A 25,533-nucleotide genomic window follows, 5' to 3' on the forward strand; every position below is an offset into this window, starting at 1 on the left:
CTTGCCTCCTGCAGCTGTCCAGCCCTCCGCTCCTGGCGCAGCTCAGGCCCGCCACCGCTCGCGGCAAAGCTTGGCGCTCCTGTGCGCGCCTCCGCTGACAAAGAGCTGGAGGTTGAGCGGCGCGGCCGCCAGCCGGGAGGAGGGGCGGGGGGGGTGGGGAGAGAGAGAGAGAGAGAGAGAGAGAGAGAGAGAGAGAGAGAGAGAGAGAATGGGCCCAGGCGCGCGCAGGGGGAAGCCCTCCCGGGCTCTGACGTCACCGCAGCGCCGGCCAATGAGAAGCCGGGGAGGGGGATTCCCGCTCTGGCTGCCGCCCCGCCGGCTTTTTAAACCGTACCCTGGGGAAAGCTCGCTGAGAGCGGTGGGAGGAGTGGGGAAAAATGGGAGGTTGGGGTGAAATATGATCATCCTGGGGAACAAGACTCCAGAGGTTTGATGATTAAGCGTCAAGACTGGCTTAGACCTGGGGGGCAAAACTAAAAGCGGTCGAGGAGAGGCTACTCTCCAGCCAGGTAGGGCAAACTCCTCCAGAGATGGAGTGGAAACTTGAGCGCACCGCCCGGAGGAGGGTCCGGACCGGAGAAGAGATCCTATGGGTGAGTAACGCCCTTTTGTTTCCTCGCCCCAACTCCCTAAAGAGACTTCTTGTCGAAGGCACCGTTTATAATACCTGTTTAGGACCAAGAGGTAGTTCAAAACTCTAAATCCTGATTTTAATTTTGAGTTGTGTAATTTAGTTATATTCTGGCGGTGCCTGTTTTCTTTCAAAGAAAAGTGAATGTAGTTTGACTAAGTAAGGATCTAGAAACATTCCACGCCTAATATTATGATTTTCCTAAACAGTTTATATTGACAACAGTTATGTTGTCTGTATTTTCAAAGGAGGAGGTCATGCGGGTGCTCGCCAAAGACATGAAACAGAAGAGAGGTCAAGATTCTCCCAAGGTGAGTGTCCAGTGCTTACTCCAGTTCTCTGTCTTGAATATGACCTCGAACAAACTAATTCTTGCTAAAGATATTTGCTGGAAGTATGAATTGGTCTGAAAATACGAAAAATTAAAAAAATCTCATACTATCACTAACTACAGTCTATATATTAATGAGTATATATTAAAACATTTTTGTAAGAAACTGAAGATCTCTGACTGACAAATAATGGTAATCATTTTAATCTGAATGTTACGTTCTAGTTTTTGCCTCTACAGCAAAAGATGAAGCTTGGGTGTGTCAGGTAGGCAGTGCTTCTTTAGCTGGCTGTTATAATTTCATTTTAACAGTTGCTAGTTGCAGTCCCCTCTGTTGTGTTCATAAGCTTGCCCCCCAAAGAAATGGAAATGGTGCTATCTTGTGGTCAAGAGGAGAAGTGGCATAATCTACGGCCCTTAGGTTAGTAATTTAACAGTTGATCCCATGTAGTACTTTTTCACCTTGAAAGTCCGAACCCAAAGGCCTTTAGTGTCTCTTGTAATCAGTGTAAATCATTATCAGGATTCACCTTGCTTCTCTCTAGGCTAAATAGTTCACATTCCCTTAGTTTTTACTTATAGATTTTAGTTTCAAAACCATCACCAGTTTTATAGATTTTTTTTCAGAGCTTCTTTAAATTTTTCTGTATTTAATTGGTGACACAATAAATTGAACACATAACTTTCAGAATGCAATGACTAATAGCCTTTGTAGCCAGAGAAAACAAATGACATTTGACTCCTAAAATTCCCTAAATACTTTAATATTTATTTTTCCCAAACAAAGCTGAAGATTTGTCTTGCCTACCTTTTGTATCACCATGGCTCCTAGATATTTGACTACCTGATACAGACAACTGGTCTTTTCGTCAGTAAATAGAAACAATGGGAAAAGCGACAGTTATGTATAACTTTGTTAATTCACTTGTATAGCAGTATCCGAGCCTTTAATTTGTAAAACCTAAGTGGAAGTATTTTGAAAGTTTTCTTTTTAAGTTTTTGAATAGATTAAAGAAAATATTGGTGTTATTTCTTATAGTATTTTTGGAGGAACAGGTTTTGCCAGTAAGTTTTCTTTAATGTGACTATTAAGATGAAAGTTCTGCCACTGTTTCATGTTACAAATTTAGCCTCAATGACTTTATGGGCCATGAAAAGCAGTAGTGACCTGAATCAGGTAGGCAGTGTATTGTTAGCTGGCTGCTTTGGGTCAATTCAGCAGCCACAACTACCCTGCCACTTGCTTCTGGATAAATTCTTCTTGTTAACGAAGTACAATGGTTACCTGTGTGTGATGGGTTGGCAGTGTATTGTTAGCTGGTTGAATATGTGAATGGCATCAGCTAACATGCAACTGCTATCTCATTGCATGTACAATGAACATCAGAGTATAATTAAATCTGTAAGTAATATGTGTGTATGTTTGTGTGTACGTGTACTTTTTGCCATGAACCGGGTCACTCTTTACCATAATGTTTATTACTACTTTTCAGTTATAATACAACAAACAGCTTTATAATGCTGAAGAAACTACTCCAATTAATTATTTTAAAAATTTCAGGTAATATTCTGGAGTCCCTAATACTTGTAGACAGTATTAAAGTATTTGTGAAATTATATATTTATTTTAAATATAAAATTTAGAATATAATGACAATTTGGAATGGAAAACCTAAAATGTTTCCTCAAATTTTCAACTTTCAACTAAGTCTTTAGAATTCTTTCTGGATCATTAGTTTCTTAATTTGACATTAGAGTAGGTCTCAGTTACCATGTGTGTGTACAGCTAAAGGGAGAATTGAAGTAACTTTGCAGATGAGTCAGTCAACTAAAACATTTTCACTTGAATATCAAGAGAACTGGGGATTTTGGGGGTTAGGAGATGGGGCTAAATTGTTTGGAAGATTTGCCTTGAGTCTTCATTTTCTGTAAAATCACAGACTCATACAGTGTTTGGAAGAGAGCATGATATTTAGTTTGTGAAGGGGGACAACTGACCGCACAGTATAATTTAAAATATTTTCTCATTCCCTTGGAGGCCATTTTGACTCATGGAGCCGTGTCAGGTGTGTGTTGGGTCCCAGACACACTGTGGTTGTATAAACATTTGCAGCAAGTTCATGGAACTGACTTTGGTGGTCTGGTCAATTATTTACACCCTAAATGAGAAGTGAAAAATGTATCACATTCTCTACTGCATTGGACTATAAGTTATGGGTAAAATTAAATTCTTACCTTATTTAAATGTAAACATTTCTAGAACCATGGGTTAAAGAGATATGTATAATTTGATTCTTATGCATTTTGCTACTTTCACATCTCATCCTCTTTTTTTGTTGCCTAGTATCATTCCATTTTCAGCATCTTTGTGTTTAAGTATTCCTTTAATGTAAATATTGTTTTCATCTTTTTTTTAAGGTTAAATTTCAACATGTTATTTTCTATAGAAAATCACTGATCTGTTGATAAAAATAAAACCTACTAAATTTAGAAGTTTTGTCCTTTGTATTTTACTTAAAAAATTTTTTTTAAAGAGCAAGACATAAAATGCCAACATTTATACTCAATAAACAGAATACATAGTTCAGTTCCTATTATTGAGATGATGAGAAAGGAAAGAAAGAATCGAGTGTAGTAAAGATAAACAAGGAGATCAATGGGTAAGGAGGCGATTGAATGTTTAAATTCAAAAAGAAAACGTTTTCGTAAGAGTGAGAAGGAAAGAGAGGGATCCACACTTGGGATGTCAGAGGAAGAGAAGATGGAAGTGGGTTGAAGAAAAAAGGAGGAGGGAGGCAAAGCTGGTTGGAAGTATCTTCTCTGGGGACAGCCACTGCTGTTCACTGGTGCTGGGGATGTAATTGCTTGCCATCACACCCTCTGGAAAATGTCTGAGTTTCTCAGTGCTCTTTAATGGCTCTCTCCCTCACCAGCCTCTGCCCCCCAAAAGAGAATGCTTCCCTCGGCAAGGTGTGGTCTTAACCGTTCAGAGGGAGGAGGGAACAAGAAGAGTGGGAAGAAGTGTGATGTATTAGTTTCTTGGTGTAACAGTTATTAGGATTTTATTATTCCCTGGGAAACATGAAGTCAAGCTGAGGGATACAGAGCATCCCCACATTAGCTGCACCCAAACATGACATTTTTCTTTCAAAGGAACATGTTAGCAGGAATACACATGATTTTGTACAGGGATCACCCAAGATCTTCTCGCTCATATCAGGAAGTCTTGAAACAGTTAATATGTTTAAAGAAAATAAATGTAGAGAACTAGTTTTTGTTTTCCTTCTTAGACATTGTCTCTCTCTCTCTCTCTCTCTCTCTCTCTATATATATATATATATATATATATTTTCTTATTTTTTACTGGAGTGTTTTCCTACTTGAAATTACCTGCAGGCAATCCAGTTACGTCGCTAGATTATAGTGTGATTATACAGTTATAATGTTAGCAGCTTTTCATAATTCAGTATAACTGCATATACATCCACATTTATATATAACCTATCAAAATAATATATTTGTAATAAAAATAAAGAGTATATGTGATATGTTTTTGCTTTAGGTTTTTCTCTGTGGAGATCCTTATTACCGTAAGTCAGATTTTAAAAATTTTGTTGTGCTGGAGCCAGCTTGTCCTGGTCTGTGAGAAATGATTGTTAAATTTTCAGAAATTTTACAAGCCAGTTATCAAACCATTAGTAGATTAAAATTGACCATGTGGGAGCATTCACACCATAGAAATTGCAAATGCTGCAAATTGGGACTCCTCCTCCAGAGATCTGGTTGTTAAACACTTACCAGTCATCACTGTATATATGCTATATATACTATAGTTATTAAGAATTATGTATATGTACATATATACATACTATAGGTATGCTATAATTAGTACGCAGTTTCAAAAATGAAGTACAATTTTTTGGGAATATTTCAGGCAAATTCATATTTGTTCCACTCTCCAACACTCTGTATTTTTACATCTGCCATAATATGATGATCAGAAGTTAGTAGGAAGTACTCCTCTCCACTTCCCAAATAAAACAAACAAAAACAAACTTCGTCAGTGAATTATTAACCACAGTTAAAAGCATTTGATTTTGTCCCTTTCCTTTGTCAGGAGGACAACTGCTGAATACTCTTTTATGGGATGTCTACTAGTTTTGTTATACTTCTCAGTTCAGGCAGCTCGTAGCAGTTTATGTCCCAGACTTTTTTTTTTTTGCGGTATGCGGGCCTCTCACTGTTGTGGCCTCTCCCGTTGCGGAGCACAGGCTCCGGACGCGCAGGCTCAGTGTCCGGACGCGCAGGCTCAGCGGCCATGGCTCCAGGGCCCAGCTGCTCTGCGGCACGTGGGATCCTCCCGGACCAGGGCACGAACCCATGTCCCCTGCATCGGCAGGCGGACTCTCAACCACTGCACCACCAGGGAAGCCCTGTCCCAGGGTTTTTGTTGCTGAGATAGAGAAGGTATTGTGCTCAGTTCAAGAAAAATGCATTTTTTTCCTCTGTGTGTTTGCCTGACGGTATTCATATGAGACATTTGAGGTCTGGGTGGCAGCACATCTGCAAATGGCTCTCCTCTCTTTCATCACACATAACCTGGTTGTTACAGAACCCTGAATGGACACCTGTATGACACACTTTCAAATCCCTACCTGCCTTCCCTGCATACTCAGAGGGGCAAGAGGAGAGAATCAAGCCTAACCTAGCAGAGATTATAGTTTGAATAAGGCAACCAAGTTTGGAGATATATAAGTGAAAAACCCACTTTTTATGGCTTTGGAGAGAACTAGTGATTTGGGGCAGGATGGACACCTCAGCTGTGTTCTCTGGGACAGTCCTGGTCGTCCCGCAGCTCATTACCCTCTGTCTGGCAGTGGGGTGTCTACGTAACCTCTGTGGTGCTGGCAGATACACTTCTGCTCACACCCTGACTGTGAGCACATAAACACCCCGGCCGTCCTGGAGCACTGATATGAATTCATGGAAGTCGTAAGCGGGGGTAAACAGCAAGAGTGCTCCAGAAGCAACACTTGGAGGGATTATCCTAAATAAAATTTTGCTTAGAGGCCCAGAATTCAAATTGCTAACAGGCATTTTGGGGGCAAGCTTGCAAAAGACAGATAGACTAGTGAGGTGGCTTCCATTTGTTCAACAACAATCCAGGTTGGTGCTGATTCCTGATCACTTGAAAACCCTTGGGAACTTGGAAGGGGCTTTTTGTTCACTTTGATCCCACCCCCAATTTATGGGTGAGGAAACTGAAAAGTAGTTGAGCTTGGCCCAAGGCCCTGCTGCTGGTGAGAGGTAGAAGCGGGCTTTGCTCACACAGTGACCATCATTCTTTTTTTTTTTTTTATGTCTTTTTTATTGTGGTAAAAGTCACATAATATAAAACATACTATTTTAACCATATTGACTGCTATTCTTGAGGTGCCTCTGCACATCCTCTTGACCTGAGGGGAACCACACCTCCGCCCCCATCAGAGAGCTTACTAAATACATTCAGAGCTGGGGGTTGGACATCTATGTTGAAGTAGAAGGTATTCCGGGAAATATATTTGATTTTTTTAAAGAACTTTAAACACTTTTGCAGAATTACTGAGGTGGCACTACTTATTTCACCATAAAAAAAAGCCTTCACTTTCACTCATCAGGTCAGAATTGGAGAGCCAATTCACAGTTATTTAGATTGGGTCTTCCTTCTTAGCCAAATTCTACGTGACTGTTTTTTCACACTGGTTTTTGGCTCCAGTATTCCTGTTTAACTCCTTTGTGAAATGAATATATATTTCATGGGGCAATAATTAACCTTCATCAACTTGGCGGTTGCTTTTTTTCCAATAATTAGAAGGCTGACAAAACGTAAAGATCAGGACTTTGGGAGAAAAGGTATGTTGTGACTCTATCAAAAGGCTCGGTGGTTGCTGATGTTTCTAAGACTCATGTAGTTGCAATCACTCCCTTTTCTTCGTTAAGAGTTTTGACTGTTTGCAGTTGATTCTTCTTACTACAGCCATGAGAATGATGCAGCATTGAATTCTTTCCAAATGGCTAATCTAGTCTGACTAGATTAGCAACCAAAATTAACCTGTAAGGAACCTGTAAGGAATTAACCTGTAAAGAATTAACCAAAACCTGTAAGGAATTAACTTGTAACGAATTTATCAAAATTAACCTGAAGGGGAATCAAGCTGAATGATCATATACTCATGGCTTTTTTCTTACACTTGGGATTTTCACTCAAAAATACAGACTGACTCAAGTGTTAATATTCTAATTATGGAATTTGAGTTGCTTCTAGATAATAATAAATATTGAGAAAGATGAAGGCTTTTTCAAATGTTGTGATAATGTCATTTATAAGTGACTATTTGGCCAGGTGTAGTAAAACATACCATGAACCTGTACTTAAAAAAAAAACCCCGAAAAACCCAAAATCCTGTACCTGAAACAAATAAAAATACATAAGGATTAGAATCTATATTTCACATTTTCAGTGTTTATTTTGTTTTTTATTACATAAAAATAATCATTTATAATTAGTTACTCTGGAAATGTCACACAGTGTCTTGAATTCAAACAGTGGTCTAGTGTGTTGGCATTTCCATCAAGAACGATACTAGAAAATGTCAAGTCAGACAATAGGATATTGAAGCACATTGGTGACTGTATTCTGAATTATTTAGTGTGGTCAGATGAAGTATTTAATATATTTCATTTAGAGTCTTTGGTTACTCTTCATTTTTGCTTTAGGTAACATCTCTATCGTGGGGACATTCATTACCAGTCACTGACAAGATAACATAAAAGGAAAGTCATCCTTCAGTGCCACATTTAATTGTCAGAGTATTTAAAATGGGATCAAACCCTCGCGGAGACATTTCTGTATTCTGACTATTGCCTTAGAATGATTCAATGGCATTTTCATAGATCCTCTTTCTTTTTTATGATCATTTGTCTAATCAGAGCTGCTATCTCAGGCCTGATGATTTCAATGGGTTCCTCTGGCCTCCAAGATTTCACAACTTGACCTTCAGGGTTGACAAGATACTTCCAGAAATTCCATCTTGGTTCTTTGTTTGACGAATCTAAAATATCAGAATATATTTTCATGAGTAAATTCTTTTTCAAGATTTTCATTTTTGTTAGTATCTGCATAAATTACAACTTTAGAATCAAGTTCTTGTATTGTCATCATTTCAAAAACCAAACTAAACAAAAAGCAAAACACCCAAACAAAACAACTCAAAGTTTGTGTAACCAGATTTATAGAAATACTTGGTGACTTCACTGATGATTCTACTGACCTAGAATCAAGAAATGAAATAAATTAGTTTATTTTAGATTTGTTGATCTCCACCACAAAAAATTTACCCTGTCACTAGGTGAAAACTTTCAGTTTCTTAACATTTTTTTAAAGATAAAGTGATGTTCTAAATGTCTTTGGTAATAGGAATGTATGGATTACTTTTTGTAGTAAATATATATATATGTTTTTAATATTGTTGCATATTATATAGTAAGGAATTCTAAATAATTGTAGATATCCTTTGATACATCTTAATTTAGGTAAGAAATGTAGAAGTTTTTTTCTATTTATATCATACAGGATTTGTGTGCATTATTATTGACTAACATGAGAAAAAATATAATTATTATGTGCCTAGTAATGTATGCTCAGTGCTTTAAATGGATCCTCTCCATTAATCTTTACAGCAACCCTGTAAACATTGGATATTATTATTATCCCCATTTTGCAGATGAGACAAATGGAGGCCTGGACTCACAATCACATGCTAGTGAGTGGTAGAGCCTGGATTGATATTCCTATTTGCAGAGCTCGTGCTGTTAAAATAGGGAACAGCAAACAGATTTTAGGAGGAAGATGACAAATTCATTTTTGTACACAAGGAGATTCAGGTTATGTGGGACACCCAATCAGAGGAGGCTTCGGAGCTTAAGAGCAAGGGCTCACCCAGGGAAAGGAGACAGAGTAAGGAGAGCCCATGTGGATATGGCAGAATCCTGAGGATCAGTAGAGTTAAGGGTGGAGGAAAAGAGGAACCTGCAAGGGAGGAAGAGAAGGGGCCAGAGTAGAAGTCACAGGCAGCGAGACCCACCAGGCTCAGGAGAGTTATGGAGTGAGAGGCCAAACACAGTGATCTAAGAAGGAAGCAGAGACAGGGAAGTGGAGAAAACAAATGTTAACTATCCTTTCAAAAACGTTGCTGATGAGGTAGGTAGAAGGAACATACTGCCTAGAGTTTTTAAAATTGAGGGATACTTTGCTTTATGCTGGGGAAAGAACAAATGCGGGAGCACAGGTTAAAAATAATGAATGAAAAGTAGCCTAATATTTACTTATACGTGTTTTATTTTGTGTACTGTGCCAAGCATTTACACTGGTTATTTCATTTTTAATAGTGTTGCTGATTAGCTCAAACATCAGTGACTTGGTACGAACATCATATTATTAACTAAAGCCTTCTTAAAAATCGCTTTGAAAAATAGCCATTTTTATGATGGAAAATGTGTTTTTAAAGATAATGCCCGTCAGGGCAGGGCTCCCTCTAGTCAGTGTAACATCTTCGTGTGAATTAGAAAAAGATATCCTTCCAGGTGGGGACAGTCCCTCGGCACATACCTTGCACTCCCTATGTTTCAGCCCCCGTTTGCCTCCTTATTCCTGTTTAGTGGACAACCTGTACACCTGTACAGAGCCATCTTGTTTGTGAGTGCATGACCAGGTACTGTCCATTGTGGCCAGTTTTCAAAGATCTAATTTTCATTTGGCCGTCAACTCATAATCTTTGTCTCTGGAGCTTCATCTAACTTTAATGAAACCTTAAATCACTGTTATGTTTTGATCACACAGGGTAAGTGGAGTTTCAGAAGCTTTCTTAGTGACAAAGGGGAAGAACCTAGGAGCTATTGTGCCCAAGTATTTGCCTGCTGTAATTGAGAGATGATTACAGGGCACATGCTCTGGCTTTTTTTTTTCCTGTGCACCCTGGAAATAAAAGGAATGAAGACCTCACTCTAGTTGCTATTTGTGGTGTTAGGCATTATATTGACTTTCCCTAGAAACTGAATATAATGTTTTTGGATGATTCTGATTTCATACTTAAATGAAATATTATAGGACATCATTAGCTGGTTTGTTTGATTGGAAGCTTGATTGCCTGGATGAGGTCATGGTTTTAGCAAAACTCAAATTACCCACAGTGAAAATGACTGAGGCTGTCATCTATATAAGTTAGATGAGAGGACATGAGCTGAATGTCCTTTAGAATAGTATCTGCCACAGTGTAAGCTGTATGTGAATAAGTACTTTACTTTTATTATTAACACACTTAATCCAGGCAATCTTAGGGGGTAGATACTATTGATAACGTCATTTTACAAACGAGGAAACGGGCACAGAGAAATTATGTGCCTAATGCCACCCAGCAAAAGTAAAGGAGCAGGGGTTTCAACACAGACTGGGGCCAAAGTTTGGCTTTTAGTCACTATACTGCACCACGTTTATGCTGGAAAATCTTTAAATAGGTTTCTGTAGCTAGCTTAATTACAGAGATAGCCTAACACTACCCTCCTCCAAAAAAAATCAAGATATATTGTTTTGAATTTTGCCAAAAACCACCTGGCAAACAGATATTATTCACCCTTGAGGATAATATCTTAGATAAGTAAGGCAACATAAAAATAACCACAAAGATAAGTTCAACTAATAACGCTCAGCAATATTGATGTGGGATGTATAGCTTTAATATTGGGGAGGGATATTTGCCCACATGTTAGTTAAATGAGAATTGAAATATTTTGTGAAAATAGCCATGACCACGCTTAAAGTAAATTCTTCAGGAAAATGATCATAAAAATACAATACACTGGAGTTGATTTATTTTGCCATCCAATAAGTTAAAACATTGATTTCAGGGAAGCATAACTTCTAGAAAGTCACAAAGGATGAGAATCTAGCTCTTTGATAGTTTTATAAAACTTCCCCACTAAAACATTTCAAATGAATGTATTGTCCTGGTATATTTGTTTTAAAAATGAAAAGCAATTAAAAACATTAAATTGGTGAAGCAAGGTAGATATTTACCAACAAGAAATCTAAATGCAGGTTCTGCTTCAGGTCCTAGAATCTTAATCTTGTGGAAGATGGGGAACGTTACTCCGAAGTTATTTCTTGCAAAAGATACTACTTCCTTGCTTGGGCGGGGCTCCGATTCTCCAAACTGATTGCATGGAAAAGCCAAGACGCTGAAGTGGAATGGTCCAAACTCTTTGTGCAGTTCCTGCAGTGCTAAGTAATTTCTGTCTGTGAGTTGGCAGTCACTAGCCACGTTTACAACTAGTGCAACCTCCCGGAAAAAGAAAAAAATCCAACCGGAAAGTGAAGCAAATAAAAGATTAAAAAAAAATTTGCAAGTAGTTAAAATCCTAAATCATTTTGGAGGAATACAACCTTTGATAGATGGTTACCTCATATTTTTAGATATACCCAATTCTGCTGAAAATCATAACACGGATGCCTGAGTTAAAACTCTGAAAAATCACGACCATTGAAAAAGCCCTATGTACTCAATTAAAGTTTTTTTTTTAAAATAAAAGATAAAATATGATTATTGATAGAGTGCTTTTTAATGTTGTTAGATTATGGAATTAATACTTTCATATTCACATTATATGGAATACTCCATATTCACATTACTAACTCTAAGAATTTCCTAAGCAACTTAAAGTATTGATCCATCACTTAAAGCAAACAGTTAACATAATCAGTTATCAATTAGAAGTATACAAATTGAGAGCTCTGATGGCTAAAGTGATATACTAATAACATTACATTGAAGACTAAATTATAATATGACCGTTTAACAGTGAAAAATGGACTATTAAGAGAATAAGCAGAGAACACGGACAAACAACAGAAATAAAAATCAGAAGATACAACTTACTTTGCCTTTAAACTTTTCCAGAGAAACCGTTCTTCCATTTGCATCTTTCACTTCAAATGTATAAAAGCTGTTGATTTTAGGTTTTAGGAATTTTATTTGTAGAAGAAATAACATTACTGTACATAGAACCATAGACAGCAAAACTGCAAATACCTTTGCTTTGGGCCCTGAACATCTCAAAGGGTAGGCTGTGAGAGGCTCCATTTTGGATGATTCTAGAGGGAAGTCTCAGCAGGCTGGAATTCAAGGAGGAGCTGAAACTTGAAACCAGCCTAGTGTAACGGAAAGTCAGGAAGGACAGACTAGCTCCTCTCACTGCTGAGGAATAGAAAGACCTTTCTCAGATTGGGAATGGAGTGAAACTCCTGAATGAAGTAAAAAGCTCTAAAGAATATCAATGTATATATGATGTCAGTTGCAATTTTTGCTTGAAAAATAGCTCTTTAATATCGGCCCAACAAAGAAAATATTTCACCAGAAGATGGTGCCCTTGTAACTTGAAAGCTGTGAGGTGCTCCCAGCAGTTGACTGGATGTAGGGAATTGGGTGTATAATACCCAGGAATAGTTCAGTGTCAGTTAAATTGGTCTATTAGTATGACACATGATCTATAGGAATTTAATATTATATGTGTATATATAATGCATATGGCTTAAGCATGCTATATGAGTTCAAGGAATTTATAGTGGAAAGGGCAGTGAAATTTCTGAAAAGGCTACTCGCTATGACCTCATCTAGCTAAGGCAATGCCTGGTGAATATAGTAAAAATAAATAGATTAAAAACAATGATGGCTCTAAAAAATACCCTCCTCTACCATAAAGCAAGCTATAGTTCAGTGATTTTTCAAATTTTTGATTATGATGCATAGTAAGAAATGCACTTTACAATATAGCTCAGTACATAGACAGGTGTAACTGAGAAGTTTCATTAAATGATACTTCCCCTTTGAACTGCGTTGCACACTGGTCTACTGCATTTTTAAAACAGCCTGGTTCTGAACCATGAAAATGATTTCAAGGTTCACCAATGGGCTGCAAACTGTAGATAGAAAAATACTGAACTGTATAATAAAGCAGGACTTTAATAATTAAATAAGATATTTCTACACTAAAGGCAAAAGCACTCCATCCCCCATCCTACTTGGGTGCATCACCTAGTTGCTTATTATCTTCATTTTTTTCTGTGGCTATCACTTTCTACAGGAGGCCTAACTTTGTTGAAAACTTTAGGGGCAGATATGGAAAGGGAATTGAGGGCTGCATATCCTGAAATCCATGGTTCCTTTAGCCACCTTAGAAAATGCCCTGTTTAGAGCACAAAGCAAGTTTTTTTTTAACATCTTTATTAGAGTATAATTGCTTTACAATGACGCATTAGTTTCTGCTTTATAACAAAGTGAATCAGCTATACATATACATATATCCCCATATCTCCTCCCTCCTGCATCTCCCTGCCACCCCCCCATCCCACCACTCTAGGTGGTCACAAAACACCGAGCTGATCTCCCTGTGCTATGAGGCTGCTTCCCACTAGCTAATGATTTTACATTTGGTAGTGTTTATATGTCCATGCCACTCTCTCACTTTTTCCCAGCTTACCCTTCCCCCTCCTGGTGTCCTCAAGCCCATTCTCTAGTAGGTCTGCATCTTTATTCCTGACCTGCCCCTAGGTTCTTCAGAACCATTTTTTTTTTTTAGATTCCATATATATGTGTTAGCATACGGTATTTGTTTTTCTCTTTCTGACTTACTTCACTCTGTATGACAGACTCTAGGTCCATCCACCTCACTACAAATAACTCAATTTCGTTTCTGTTTATGGCTGAGTAATATTCCATTGCATATATGTGCCACATCTTCTTTAACTATTCATCTGTCGATGGACACTTAGGTTGCTTCCATGTCCTGGCTATTGTAAATAGAGCTGCAATGAACATTGTGGTACATGACTCTTTTTGAATTATGGTTTTCTCAGGGTATATGCTCAGTAGTGGGGTTGCTGGGTCATATGGTAGTTCTATTTTTAGTTTTTTAAGGAACCTTCATACTGTTCTCCACAGTGGCTGTATCAATTTACATTCCCACCAACAGTGCAAGAGGGTTCCCTTTTCTCCACACCCTCTCCAGCATTTATTGTTTGTAGATTTTTCGATGATGGCCATTCTGACCGGTGTGAGGTGATACCTCATTGTAGTTTTTTTTTTTTTTTTTTCGGTACGCGGGCCTCTCACTGTTGTGGCCTCTCCCGTTGTGGAGCACAGACTCCGGACGTGCAGGCTCAGCAGCCATGGCTCACGGGCCTAGCCACTCCGCGGCATGTGGGATCTTCCCGGACTCGGGCACGAACCTGTGTCCCCTGTACCGGCAGGCGGACTCTCAACCACTGCGCCACCAGGGAAGCCCCTCATTGTAGTTTTGATTTGCAGTTCTCTAATGATTAGTGATGTTGAGCATCTTTTCATGTGTTTGTTGGCAATCTGTATATCTTATCTGGAGAAATGTCTATTTAGGTCTTCTGCCCATTTTTGGATTGGGTTGTTTTTTTGATATTGAGCTGCAGGAGCTGCTTGTATATTCTGGAGATTAATCCTTTGTCAGTTGCTTCATTTGCAAATATTTTCTCCCATTCTGAGGGTTGTCTTTTGGTCTTGTTTATGGTTTCCTTTGCTGTGCAAAAGTTTTAAAGTTTCATTAGGTCCCATTTGCTTGTTTTTGTTTCCATTTCTCTAGGAGGTGAGTCAAAAATGATCTTGCTGTGATTTATGTCATGGAGTGCTCTGCCTATGTTTTCCTCTAAGAGTTTGATAGTTTCTGGCCTTACATTTAGGTCTTTAATCCATTCTGAGTTTATTTTTGTGTATGGTGTTAGGGAGTGTTCTAATTTCACTCTTTTACATGTAGCTGTCCAGTTTTCCCAGTACCACTTGTTGAAGAGTCTGTCTGTTCTCCATTGTATATTCTTGCCTCCTTTATCACATATAAGGTGACCATATGTGTGTGAGTTTCTCTCTGGGCTTTCTATCCTGTTCCATTGATCTATATTTCTGTTTTTGTGCCAGTACCATACTGTCTTGATTACTGTAGCTTTGTAGTATTGTCTGAAGTCCAGGTGCCTGATTCCTCCAGCTCCATTTTTCTTTCTCAAGATTGCTTTGGCTATTCAGGGTCTTTTGTGTTTCCATACAAATTGTGAAATTTTTTGTTCTAGGACACATAGCAGGTTTTGAATGAAGGGACTTTGTTCCACTAGGGCCTGACTGTTGGTGTTGTGGTAAGTTTCCAGAAAGTGCTAGAAAAGTGCACAGAATGATCTGAGAAGCTGTGAGAGTCCCTTCCCATCATCGTTAGGTATTTGGAGCTTTAGAGGACATGCTAAGGAGGCTATCAGCCCTGCTCTGGTCCCTGCTCCTGGGGTATGTGTTTGGAGGTAGTTGAGCAAAGCCCATGGCTTAAGCACATAAACCTGTCAGAGAACATAAACCACTTCACTCCCACTCTTGGGACCTGATAAGAATGGATACAAAAGAAAACTATTCTCTTGTAAATATAATTTCTAGTAAAAACTAGAAATACAAATACTAATACAAAATGTATTATATCACTTCTTAACTATGATAACTTTACTTTGGTGCTCTCTAGCTGAGTTGTTGAAAGAGACAAAGTGCCTGTGTTTATATTACCTCCGAACACTGCTATGTAGCTTAAATTCTCTGCCCTTGCTCCTCCAAGTCAGGTCCTTGTCTGCAGCACTGCCATCACCTGGGTGCTTTTTAGAAACACAGGCTTTCAGGCCCCATCCCAGCCTATTTTGAATCAAAATCTGCATTTTTACAAGATCCCCTCATGACTCAAATGCACATTTAAGTCTGAGAAATTAGACCTCAATCTTTTTCTGGTTTGCAGAGCAACAAGCTTCTTTGGTTTCCCTTTATCTTCCACAGTAGATGTGTTTCGTGTCTCTGTGTCTACACTAGCTACTTTAACTCCACAGGCTGTTTAAGCAAATAGCTTTAAAAGTTAATTCATAGAACCTGTTGTATTTTGAACCATGTAAACTCATTCCATTATAACTGTGCTTTGAGGGAGGAGACAGAGGGATAACTCTGGAAGGGATGTTGACTGACCATCTGCCAGGCAGGACTCCATAGGGTGATATTATTTTGATAAAATCATTATGCTAGCTTCTAGTCCATTGTTTTCTAAGAATCTTCCATTGAGTGATCCAGAGCTGAAAGGACTTGAGAAGGCCAATATTATGCTCTATGAACTTATGAGAGATTGCTGTATAAGCGTGCCAGTTTTTACAACCAGAAATAAAACAATTGTGCAGACCTGATGTTTCCTGTTCGTTTGACCAGAAAATTCACTCTATATGAAAACTACTTGGAAAGCTTAAGTAAGTCTCTTGTCAAGGACGAAATCAGATCAGAGCCAGTTTGTTAATTTTATAATTCTTAAGGCTTAGGAGCATGAGATATAAATATAAACATATGTGTATATATATATCTATGATATCTAAATATCCATACAGGCCCATTAACCAAACATTTAAGACAATAGTTTGGAGAACACCCACCCTAGACAGTGGTGACCACAGATAGATTTTGGACCTTGCTAGAGTCTTTCTCTGTATATATTTGATTTCATCATCTCTCAGCTTTCTGGGGATCATCATCATTGCTTACATGTTCTGTCTATACTAAGGCCATTCTCAGATTATAAATAAATCCACATTGCAAATTTCTCTGCTTAGGGGATCATATGTTAGAAAACCCACCAGTTCTCTTTCAGAAGCTCTAGGAAGGCTTCCTAAAGGAGGAGAAGACATTGATGAGGTAGAAGGTCAAGGTTAAGGGAAGCTACTGGGTCAAAAATGGGATAAAGCAGTGGACTCAGTCAACCAACTAAGGCACTGCAGAAGATACAATAAAGTGTAAGTGATGGAAGCAGCCTCACACAAGTATGAAATCAAGCTTGGAGACAAAACACCCATGAAACAAGGGAACAATTATAAGGCAGCAAATAACCAAGTGCTAAAGAAATGACATGCTGGTAAGAGCTTTGTACTACCCATGATTCTAAACAACATGTTTGTAGAAAGCTATTTTTAATATTTAGTATATAAATATGCATATATTTATATTACAGGGGATCAAGTGTAGTATAAAGCTCTTTACAGACACTATGTAACAATTCTTTGAAATATGAAGAAGTTAATAACTCACCCAGGATCACAGAACTAGTAAGTGGGACAACCAAGACTAGAGTTTAGGACTTTCAACTTCATAACCAAAATTATTTTAATGACATTAAACTATTTCTCTGTGATAGACAAAATATGTTTACTTAGAAGAAAATGTGATATGTGAGATTGCTGTAGTACTCTGGTGAAGGGGTTTTATTCATCACTAGATATTTAGATTTTTTAAAAAGATTTTTCTTTTAATGTGGTACATTGTTTTTTAAAAGTCTTTATTGAATTTGTTATAATACTGCTTCTGTTTTATGTTTTGATTATTTTGTTTGAGAGGCATGTGGGATCTTAGCTCCCCCACCAGGGATGGAACCCGCACCCCCTGCACTGGAAGGTGAAGTCTTAATCACTGGACCGCCAAGGACGTCCCGACATTTAGTTTTATAAGAAATCACTGTAAGGGTCTGAAGAGGGGAGGGAATGGAGAACAACAAACAAAACCTTGGTCACGTGTACTGAAGTTATGTGGAAGGGGTCAGAGCCTGCAGAGCAACAAGTCAAGCTGAGAGATGATAGTGTCTTAAGAAAGGCAACCTTGATGAGGGAGATAGAAAGGAAGGGGTGATGCTAAAGACACTCTGGAGCCCCCAGTGGCAGGTGTTAGCAATGCAGAATAAAGGATATCTGATCTTGATTGTTTTTGCTTGCCTAGGTTGTATTGCTCCCTAGGATGAGGGGGCATTGGAAGTTAAAAAATGAGACGGTAAATATTTTGTTCTTCACGATCAATTTTAAATAATATTTAGACCCTGATTTCAAAATGTCCTGTGGACAGAATACTGCCGTGTTGGGCTGCTGCTGGTGGGGCAGGTGGGAAGGGCAGACATTCAGAGGCTAAGGAAGAGCGGTTGGGGGGGTATGCCTGAGAGCTAAGGACCATCTTTGTTACTTTTGTCTCTGCCATAAGGTTCTAGAAAGACCCTGGCATCACCAGCATGTCTTTCCTTGGAATGTCTAGGTTTTTCCCACCCACTGAATATTTGTGTGTCAGATTATTTATCACTAGATATATATTTGTTTCTGTTTTCCCAGTTGTTTCATTTTGTTACTTCCTGACCTTATTTTTAACCTCTCTAGGTTCCTTTCTATTTATTTTTTGGCCCCGGTGTCCTGAATTCCTCCCGATTTAGTGTCAATATGATGTGAACTCTAAAGGTAAACAAGGCACACTGATGTGCTTGGAGTATCAAGTCATTCATCCCTTTTCCCTTCTTTGTCTTATTTTCCTTATCTCCCTCTTCCTCTCTATTAATAAATACTTGAGTCATTTAAAACTATGCGACAGGCATTTCCTCAGCAGGAGATAGATCCTGGAACAGAAGTTTAAAAACATTGAAGATGAAATACCACAACCTACAGCAGTGTTTCCTAAGCTGTAGTTATTTGCATACTGCCTCAGTGATTTGCCCTGTCTGCATACCATTTGTTAGTTACTTAACTTTTTTTGTCCAAATTGAGTCACTTATTTTACTCAAATTAATTTTTATAAGGGAAAATTTTCTATCAACAATGAAAAATTTAAAACATTAAAAAATGCACATTAAAATACATAACTATTAAAAAATGTTCATCTGTGCCATTACAGACCATATGCCCTTAGTGGAGGGGCTGACTGAGAAAAATATATTCAAAATGTTACGAACAATTGTGTTCTAACTCTTTGAACGTTCTTTGTGTTGAATACAGACTTGCCTCTTCCCATGCATTGGTCCTAGTTTTGTCATAGGGAGCAACACAAAATACGTTTTGCTTTTTTGTCACAAATTGCTTCTCTTTAAAGAAGACAGTTCCTTTTGGGTCTCCTTTCCTCTGGACTAGATACCCCAGGTGCCCTCACTCCATTCACGTGTGGCTCTTTTACTGTGTGTTCCCTGCCCTCCTATCACTGCAGTCTCTTTCCTCCAAATAAAATCAAGTTTTGAATCCTGGCTTGTCCATCTCCTTCCAAAAGAACAGTTCTGAGACTGGCCACGGTTCTCCAGATGAGTTTTGACCGGTGCAGAGATAATCAGATTTTGCTTGCTTTTCTTGTGGACACTGTTTTTCTCCTAACAAGGCCTAGAATTGTACTACTTAAAAAAAAAGTAATTGCATTATACTGTTGACTCATATTCTGGATGTGGCTGTCTAATACTGCCCATCATTTTCACTTCTTATCAGTTCTTTCCCATGTTAGGCCTGTGCTGTGAAAAAAATCTAAATGGGAAAAATATTCACATATTCTTATTGAATTGAATTTTGCTGATTTTGGTCTTTGTCCCAGACTTTATTCTGAATCCTACTCTGTCCTTTAATATTTTAACTCTCTTCTCACCTTAGGAAAAACCATTTCGATAAATAAATTTCCATTCAAACTACTGATAACAAACTCAACAGCATTAGGTCAGGGACAGAACCCCTTCTGTACATCACAGGCGGATTCATTCAGGCCAACATGGATCCAGTAAGACTCGTGTGATCCAGGCCACTGGTGACAAAAGCTACTTATTTCTAGTTACTTGTTCTTCCTATTGGAAAACCATGGAGAACACTTGTCTATCTAAATTTGTGGGGGAGGGCATTTTCTCACTTGTCATCATAGATCACTAATCAGTATCCATTCTGGAAGTGTCGTCAGTGTTCTGAGGTTTCATTTATCTGGTCCTAGAGACTTGAACTTATTTAAATTGCCCAGATGAATATCTATTGCTTAATTAAAACTCACTCTCCAGTTTCTGCAGAAATGTTTATTATATCCTGTCCAATTTGAAAATCATTCTTCTTAATGGAAAAGAAAGAAAGAAAATAACTTATTTCCTTGCCTCTGGATTCTTTCTTAAATCCCTTGTGGTTTTTTAGGATTCACTGCCTCTAAGGGAAGAGATCCATTCATTTATTCATGAGCTCCTAGATGCCCTAAATGTCTGTAATCTGAGGATAGTAAGAGAAAATACAAAGTCTCTGGTCTTAATGAATTGATAATATAGTAGAAGGACATAAAAATAATCAGAAAAGTGGAATATAAGCCATCTTAGTCTTTGTGGGCTGCTGTAACAAAATACCATAGACTGGGTAGCTTATAAACAACAGAATTTTATTTCTCACAGTTCTGGAGGCTAGAAGTCTGAGGTCAGGGTCCCAGCATGGTCGGTTGAAGGCTGTTTTCTGGGCTGCAGACTTCTTCTTGTACCCTCACATGATAGAAGGGGCTTGAGAGCTCTGTGGGGCCTCTTTTATAAGGGCACTAATCCCATTCATTAGGGCTTTGCCCTCATGACCTAATCACTTCCCAAAGGCCCCACCTACTCACACCATTACCTTTAAGGGTTAGGATTTCAACATGATTTTTTTGTGGGGGGAGGAGGGACACAAACATTGAGACTACAGCATGAACAGAGGTGCTAAAAGCACGGGGACTGAATCACTTTCTGAGTGTAAACCTTGGGTTACCCTGGTTGGTTTTGAGGTTGTGCACTGCATGCTCCAGGCGCTGCCATTCATAAAGGCAATGTTGTGTACTATTGTGTACAGTGGTCTGAATCCTGGATCCGCTACTTATCAGCGCTATATCTTTTCTCAAGTTATCCTTGTTCAAACCTATTAACCTTCACTTTCCGACTCTGGAGAATGGGGGATATAATTGTACCTATCTCATAGGGTTGTGATGAAGTTTAAATAAAAACCCTCTAATACATTTATCTCAGTGCTTGGCACTTATTGAGTGCTTGATAAATGCTGTTATTATTAATAAAATGTGACAAGGCTCTATTGGAAGCACACATAGTGAGCTATAGAAGCACAGGAGTGCTGTGTATTAGCGTCCAATGACTGATGTAACAAATTACCACAAATTTGGAGGCTTAAAACAGGACACATTTATTCTCTTACAGTTATGGAGGTTAGAGGTCCAAAATCAGTTTCCCTGGCATAAGGCAAGAAATCAGCAGGGGAGGCTTTAGGGGAGAAGCCATTCCTTGCCTTTTCTGGTTTCTGGTGAACCAGCATTTCTTGGTTGTGCATTACCCCAGTCTCTGTCTCTGTGGTCACATTTCCTTCTCCTCCTCTGTGTGTAGTCAAATCTCCCTCTGCCTCCTTCTAGAAGAACATGTTATTTCATTTAGGGGTTACCCAGATAATCCAAGATGTTCTCCCCATCTCAAGATTCTTAGCTTAAACACATCTGCGAAAGCCCTTTGCCGTAGAAAGTAACATTCATAGGTTCTAGGGATTAGGATATGGATATCTTACAGGGCCATTATTGTATTAGGATTTCTCTAGAGAAACAGAATGAATAGGATATATAGATATAGACAGAGATATAGTTATAGGTATAGATATAGATATAGATAAGAGGCTCATGAGGTTATGGAAGCTAAATCACACAACCCTGCCATTTGCAAGCCAGAGAACCAGGAAAGCTGGTGGTATGATTCAGTCCAAGTCCAAAGGCCCGAGAACCCCAGTTCTCGGCTGCTGTTGTAAGTTAAGGAGTCTGAAGATCTGTGGACCAGGAGCTCTGATGTCTGAGGCCAGGAAAAGATGGATGTCTCAGTTCACAAAGGGAGAGAATTTGCCCTTCCTTTGCCTTTTTGTTCCATTTGGGGTCCTGGTGGTTTGGATGGTGCCCACCCATATTTGTGAAGGTGGATCTCTTTACTCAGTCTACTGAATCAAATGCTTCCAGAAACACCCTCACAGACACATCCAGAAATTACATTTTATGAGCTATCTGGGCATCTCTTAGCTCAATCAAGTTGATGCATAATATTGACCATCACAATGATATAGCCCACCATGGGCTGCCCAACCCAGTTTAGAATGGGGAGGAAAGGAATGTCAGAGACACTTTCCTGAAGGAGTTGGTGGCTGACCCCAGCCATGAGGGTGGGCTAGAGAACTGCTGAAGAGCATCCCAGGTGGGGAAACCGTATGGAGAGAGTGACAGTGGACAAGCCAGAGAAACATGGCTCATTGTCAGTTCAGTGTGAAATTTTTAAATCATTTTTCTTAGCTGCCATATCAAATTCTTTATTTTCCCTCTTTTAAACTCAGGATTATTTTGTTTTTAAATGTATATTTAAATTTGGGACTCCAGGAAAACCTTGATCAAGAGTATCATGTTTGTTGCAAGTTAAATATATCTTCAAATATGGTGGCTGCTCCCTTTCTTGCTGCCTAGAAGGGTGAGGGCTGCTTTGCTGGTGTTTGCAGAGGTTGCAGACCTAGCCCAGCCCACCGCCTGAATGGGGCCCACAGACATGCTTTGCTTAATCCCACGCGTTTTAAAATTTTTGAATCACTTGAAAACTTTGAAAAGTAGGGAAATTGATAGGAAAAGTCTCAATTTATAACTTCTGTTAAAACATGGGACAACGTACCCCTCTATCTTTCTTGCTGAAACACGAGCATGCCAATCAGAGACAGATTCCCACCACCCAGTCTCCTTCTGACTGGGGCTGAGTCTCTCCAGTCTTTGAGCTGGATCTGTGGTTTCCTTGTCTGAGAGAAACCAAGAAGTAGGAGATGAAAGTCTGAGTGGGCCACATTTCTCCCTCCAGGCCCACTTCTGCCAGCTCCTTCCCTGCTGCTCCCTTGTCTGGGCTTCTGAGGATGAGACGCCAGATTTACGTTTCCAGGGCTCTATCTTTGCCGCTTTTCAGCTTTTCCTGTTCTTACTCAAAAACAAGAACAAGGTTAGAACAATCGAAAGGCAAAAAAATTGACCCCAGACAACACTGTTCACAACAGCAAAGGCCTCGGGCTCCTGATTTCTCTTTTTGTGGAGAAGGTGCCCTTTTTGGTGCAGTTTCTGGAGGAAAACAGAGCAGCAGTAGGGGAGAGATCTCCACCCACCAGCTGGAGTGGCTGCAGGCGACCAGGTGATCACCTTACACACACTTACTAAAAAACCCAAACAGGGGCTTCCCTGGTGGCGCAGTGGTTGAGAGTCCGCCTGCCGATGCAGGGGACAAGGGTTCGTACCCCGGTTCGGGAGGATCCCACATGCCGCGGAGCGGCTGCGCCCGTGAGCCATGGCCGCTGAGCCTGCGCTTCCGGAGCCTGTTGCTCCGCAACGGGAGAGGCCACAACAGCGGGAGGCCCGCGTACCGCAAAAAAAAAAAACCCAAACAAAACCAATATTCACTGCCTTAATGTTCTGGCATATTTCCTTCCTATCTTTCATTTATAGATAGGAAGTAAGACCACATGGGAATACTCTTTTATGGTGTCCATTTTTCACTTGGTAGTATAGTATAAGCATTTTTGTGTTTTACTGAATTTAATCCTATCTTTAAAGATTTTTAATTTGAGGTGAAATCATAAAAATTAAAAAACATGAAATTAAACATAAAATTAAACATTTTCAAGTGAAAAATTCAACGGCCTTTAGTACATTCACAGTGTTGTACAACCACCACCTCTATCTCATTCCACAATATTTTCATCATCCCAAAAGAAGACTCAAAAAAAAAAAAAAAGACTCCGTACCCATTAGGCAGTTTCTCCCCATTCTCTCCTTCCCCCAATCCATAGAAACTACTGATCTGTGTTCTGTCTCTATGGAGTTACCTATTCTGATATTTCATATACATGGAATTATACAATATGTGACTTTTTTTGGGTCTGCTTCTTTTACTTTTCATAATATTTTCAAGGTTTATCCACATTATAGCATTTTATTAGTACTTCATTCCTTTTTATAGCTGAGTAATATTCATATACATATTGTTATACAGGCATATATATACTCCATTGCACACATACATTCCCCCTCAATTTGTTTATCCATTTCCACCTCTGGCTATTATAAATAATGCTGCTGTGAACATCTGTGTACCTGTAGTTGAGTACCTGTTTTTATTTCTTTGGAGTATATACCTAAGAGTTGAATTGCTGGTCATATGGTAATTCGAGGTTTAAGTTTTTTTTTTTTTTTTTGCGGTACGCGGGCCTCTCACTGTTGTGGCCTCTCCCGTTGCGGAGCACAGGCTCCGGACGCGCAGGCTCAGCGGCCATGGCTCACGGGCCCAGCTGCTCTGCGGCATGTGAGATCTTCCTGGACCGGGGCACGAACCCGTGTCCCCTGCATCGGCAGGCGGACTCTCAACCACTGCGCCACCAGGGAAGCCCGAGGTTTAAATTTTTGAGGAACTGCCAAACTTTTCCCACAGCAGCTGCACCATTTTGCATTCTCATAAGCAATGTACAGAGCTTCTAATTTCTCCACCTCCTCACCAGTAGTTGTTATAGATAGGTCGACTGATTGACTATAGCCATCTTAGTGGGTATGAAGTGGTGCTTCATTGTGGTTTTGATTTCATTTCCCTAATTTCTAATGGCTGCAGAGTATTCCCTTTTATGGATGCCACATAACCTAGTCAATTCTCCATTGGTAAACACTGAGTCCCTCTCATCTTTTTGCCCTTACATATATACTCCAGTACCCACCCTCACGTTCTCAGTTGAAAGCATGGACTGTGGAGTCAGGCAGATGAGTTTAGGGTATAGCATCTCCATTTACTCCTAGTGTGGTCTTAGGCAATTCACTTAACTTCTAAATCTCAGTTTCTTCATTGTAAAATGGGAATAAGTAACAGACCTGCTTCACCAAGTGTTTCAGAGGATTAAATATGAATGTGCATAAAGCCATTAACATATGGGTTTGTACGTGGTAAGAAATCAATAGATGCTGGAATCTTTGATTTCTTCCTTAAATTCTTAGAGGTGACATTGCTGGGTCAGTACAGATTAGGCACATATTTGAGGGTTTTTGATACACATTGCCAAATTGTCCTTTCCAGATACTAATTGACATCCCACCAGCACTGTATGCCAGTGTTTGTTTCTAGAACCTTCAACATTGGGAATTGTCATTTAAAAAATCATTGCTAACATCTCATTATTGTTTTAAATTTGCATTTTTGATTATTAATGAGCTTGAATATATTTGGGGTATTTATATCTCTTTAATGTATTGTCTTTTTATGTCCCATGCTCACTTTTCTCTTGGGATGATAAACTTGTCTAAATTTCTATAAGAGCCCTTTATACAAAGATATTAACCTAACATGCCTGTCATTTTGTTAAAAAATAATTCATTTTCAGTTTGTCATTTGCATTTTAATTTCACATAACTACATGGCATGGCTCACCACTAAAGGATCTGTAAATACCAAACTCTTGGTGTTTCTCACAGGGGATAGACAGAAGTTGAGCAAGTTAGGCCTCAGTTTTCCCATCTGAAAAATGGGATTGGACTAGAAAATTGCTATTTATTTCCAGACTTTATGATATTTTATGCTTTTATGAAATTTTATGATTTTATATTAACATCTTCTATGATCAGTATATAGTGTTATTCAACTT

The 25,533-nt window shown here is 39.0% G+C and overlaps 2 protein-coding genes across 8 annotated transcripts in view; one reads left to right on the forward strand and one right to left on the reverse strand.

The window, feature by feature from the left end:
• Positions 1 to 363: 363 nt before the first annotated feature.
• The window catches only part of CDC20B (cell division cycle 20B), a 63,550-nt gene continuing 38,380 nt past the window's right edge, over positions 364 to 25,533 (forward strand). The window contains exons 1-2 of the mRNA XM_032628788.1: positions 364 to 593; positions 880 to 942. Coding sequence (XP_032484679.1) covers positions 531 to 593; positions 880 to 942 — 126 coding nt within the window. The 5' untranslated portion in view covers positions 364 to 530. The remainder of the gene's footprint in view (positions 594 to 879; positions 943 to 25,533) is intronic.
• Positions 7,445 to 12,191, reverse strand: GPX8 (glutathione peroxidase 8 (putative)). 7 transcript variants are annotated; one of them, XR_004349406.1, is made up of 3 exons: positions 12,086 to 12,191; positions 11,074 to 11,999; positions 7,445 to 8,053 (listed from the first exon to the last, which is right to left on the reverse strand). XR_004349406.1 is itself a non-coding variant. In XM_032628789.1 (3 exons), exons 1-3 carry the CDS (start codon positions 12,134 to 12,136, stop codon positions 7,890 to 7,892), a joined length of 630 nt encoding a protein of 209 aa, XP_032484680.1. In that variant the 5' UTR covers positions 12,137 to 12,168; the 3' UTR covers positions 7,445 to 7,889. The 7 variants fall into 7 exon arrangements, 5 of the variants coding, with proteins under 5 accessions (XP_032484680.1, XP_032484682.1, XP_032484681.1 ...); XR_004349407.1 differs by having other exon boundaries at positions 11,074 to 11,277; positions 11,933 to 12,160; XM_032628789.1 differs by having other exon boundaries at positions 11,074 to 11,335; positions 11,933 to 12,168.

This window comes from Phocoena sinus, chromosome 3, assembly GCF_008692025.1.
Source record: "Phocoena sinus isolate mPhoSin1 chromosome 3, mPhoSin1.pri, whole genome shotgun sequence".
In the NCBI taxonomy this organism is placed as follows: domain Eukaryota; kingdom Metazoa; phylum Chordata; class Mammalia; order Artiodactyla; family Phocoenidae; genus Phocoena; species Phocoena sinus.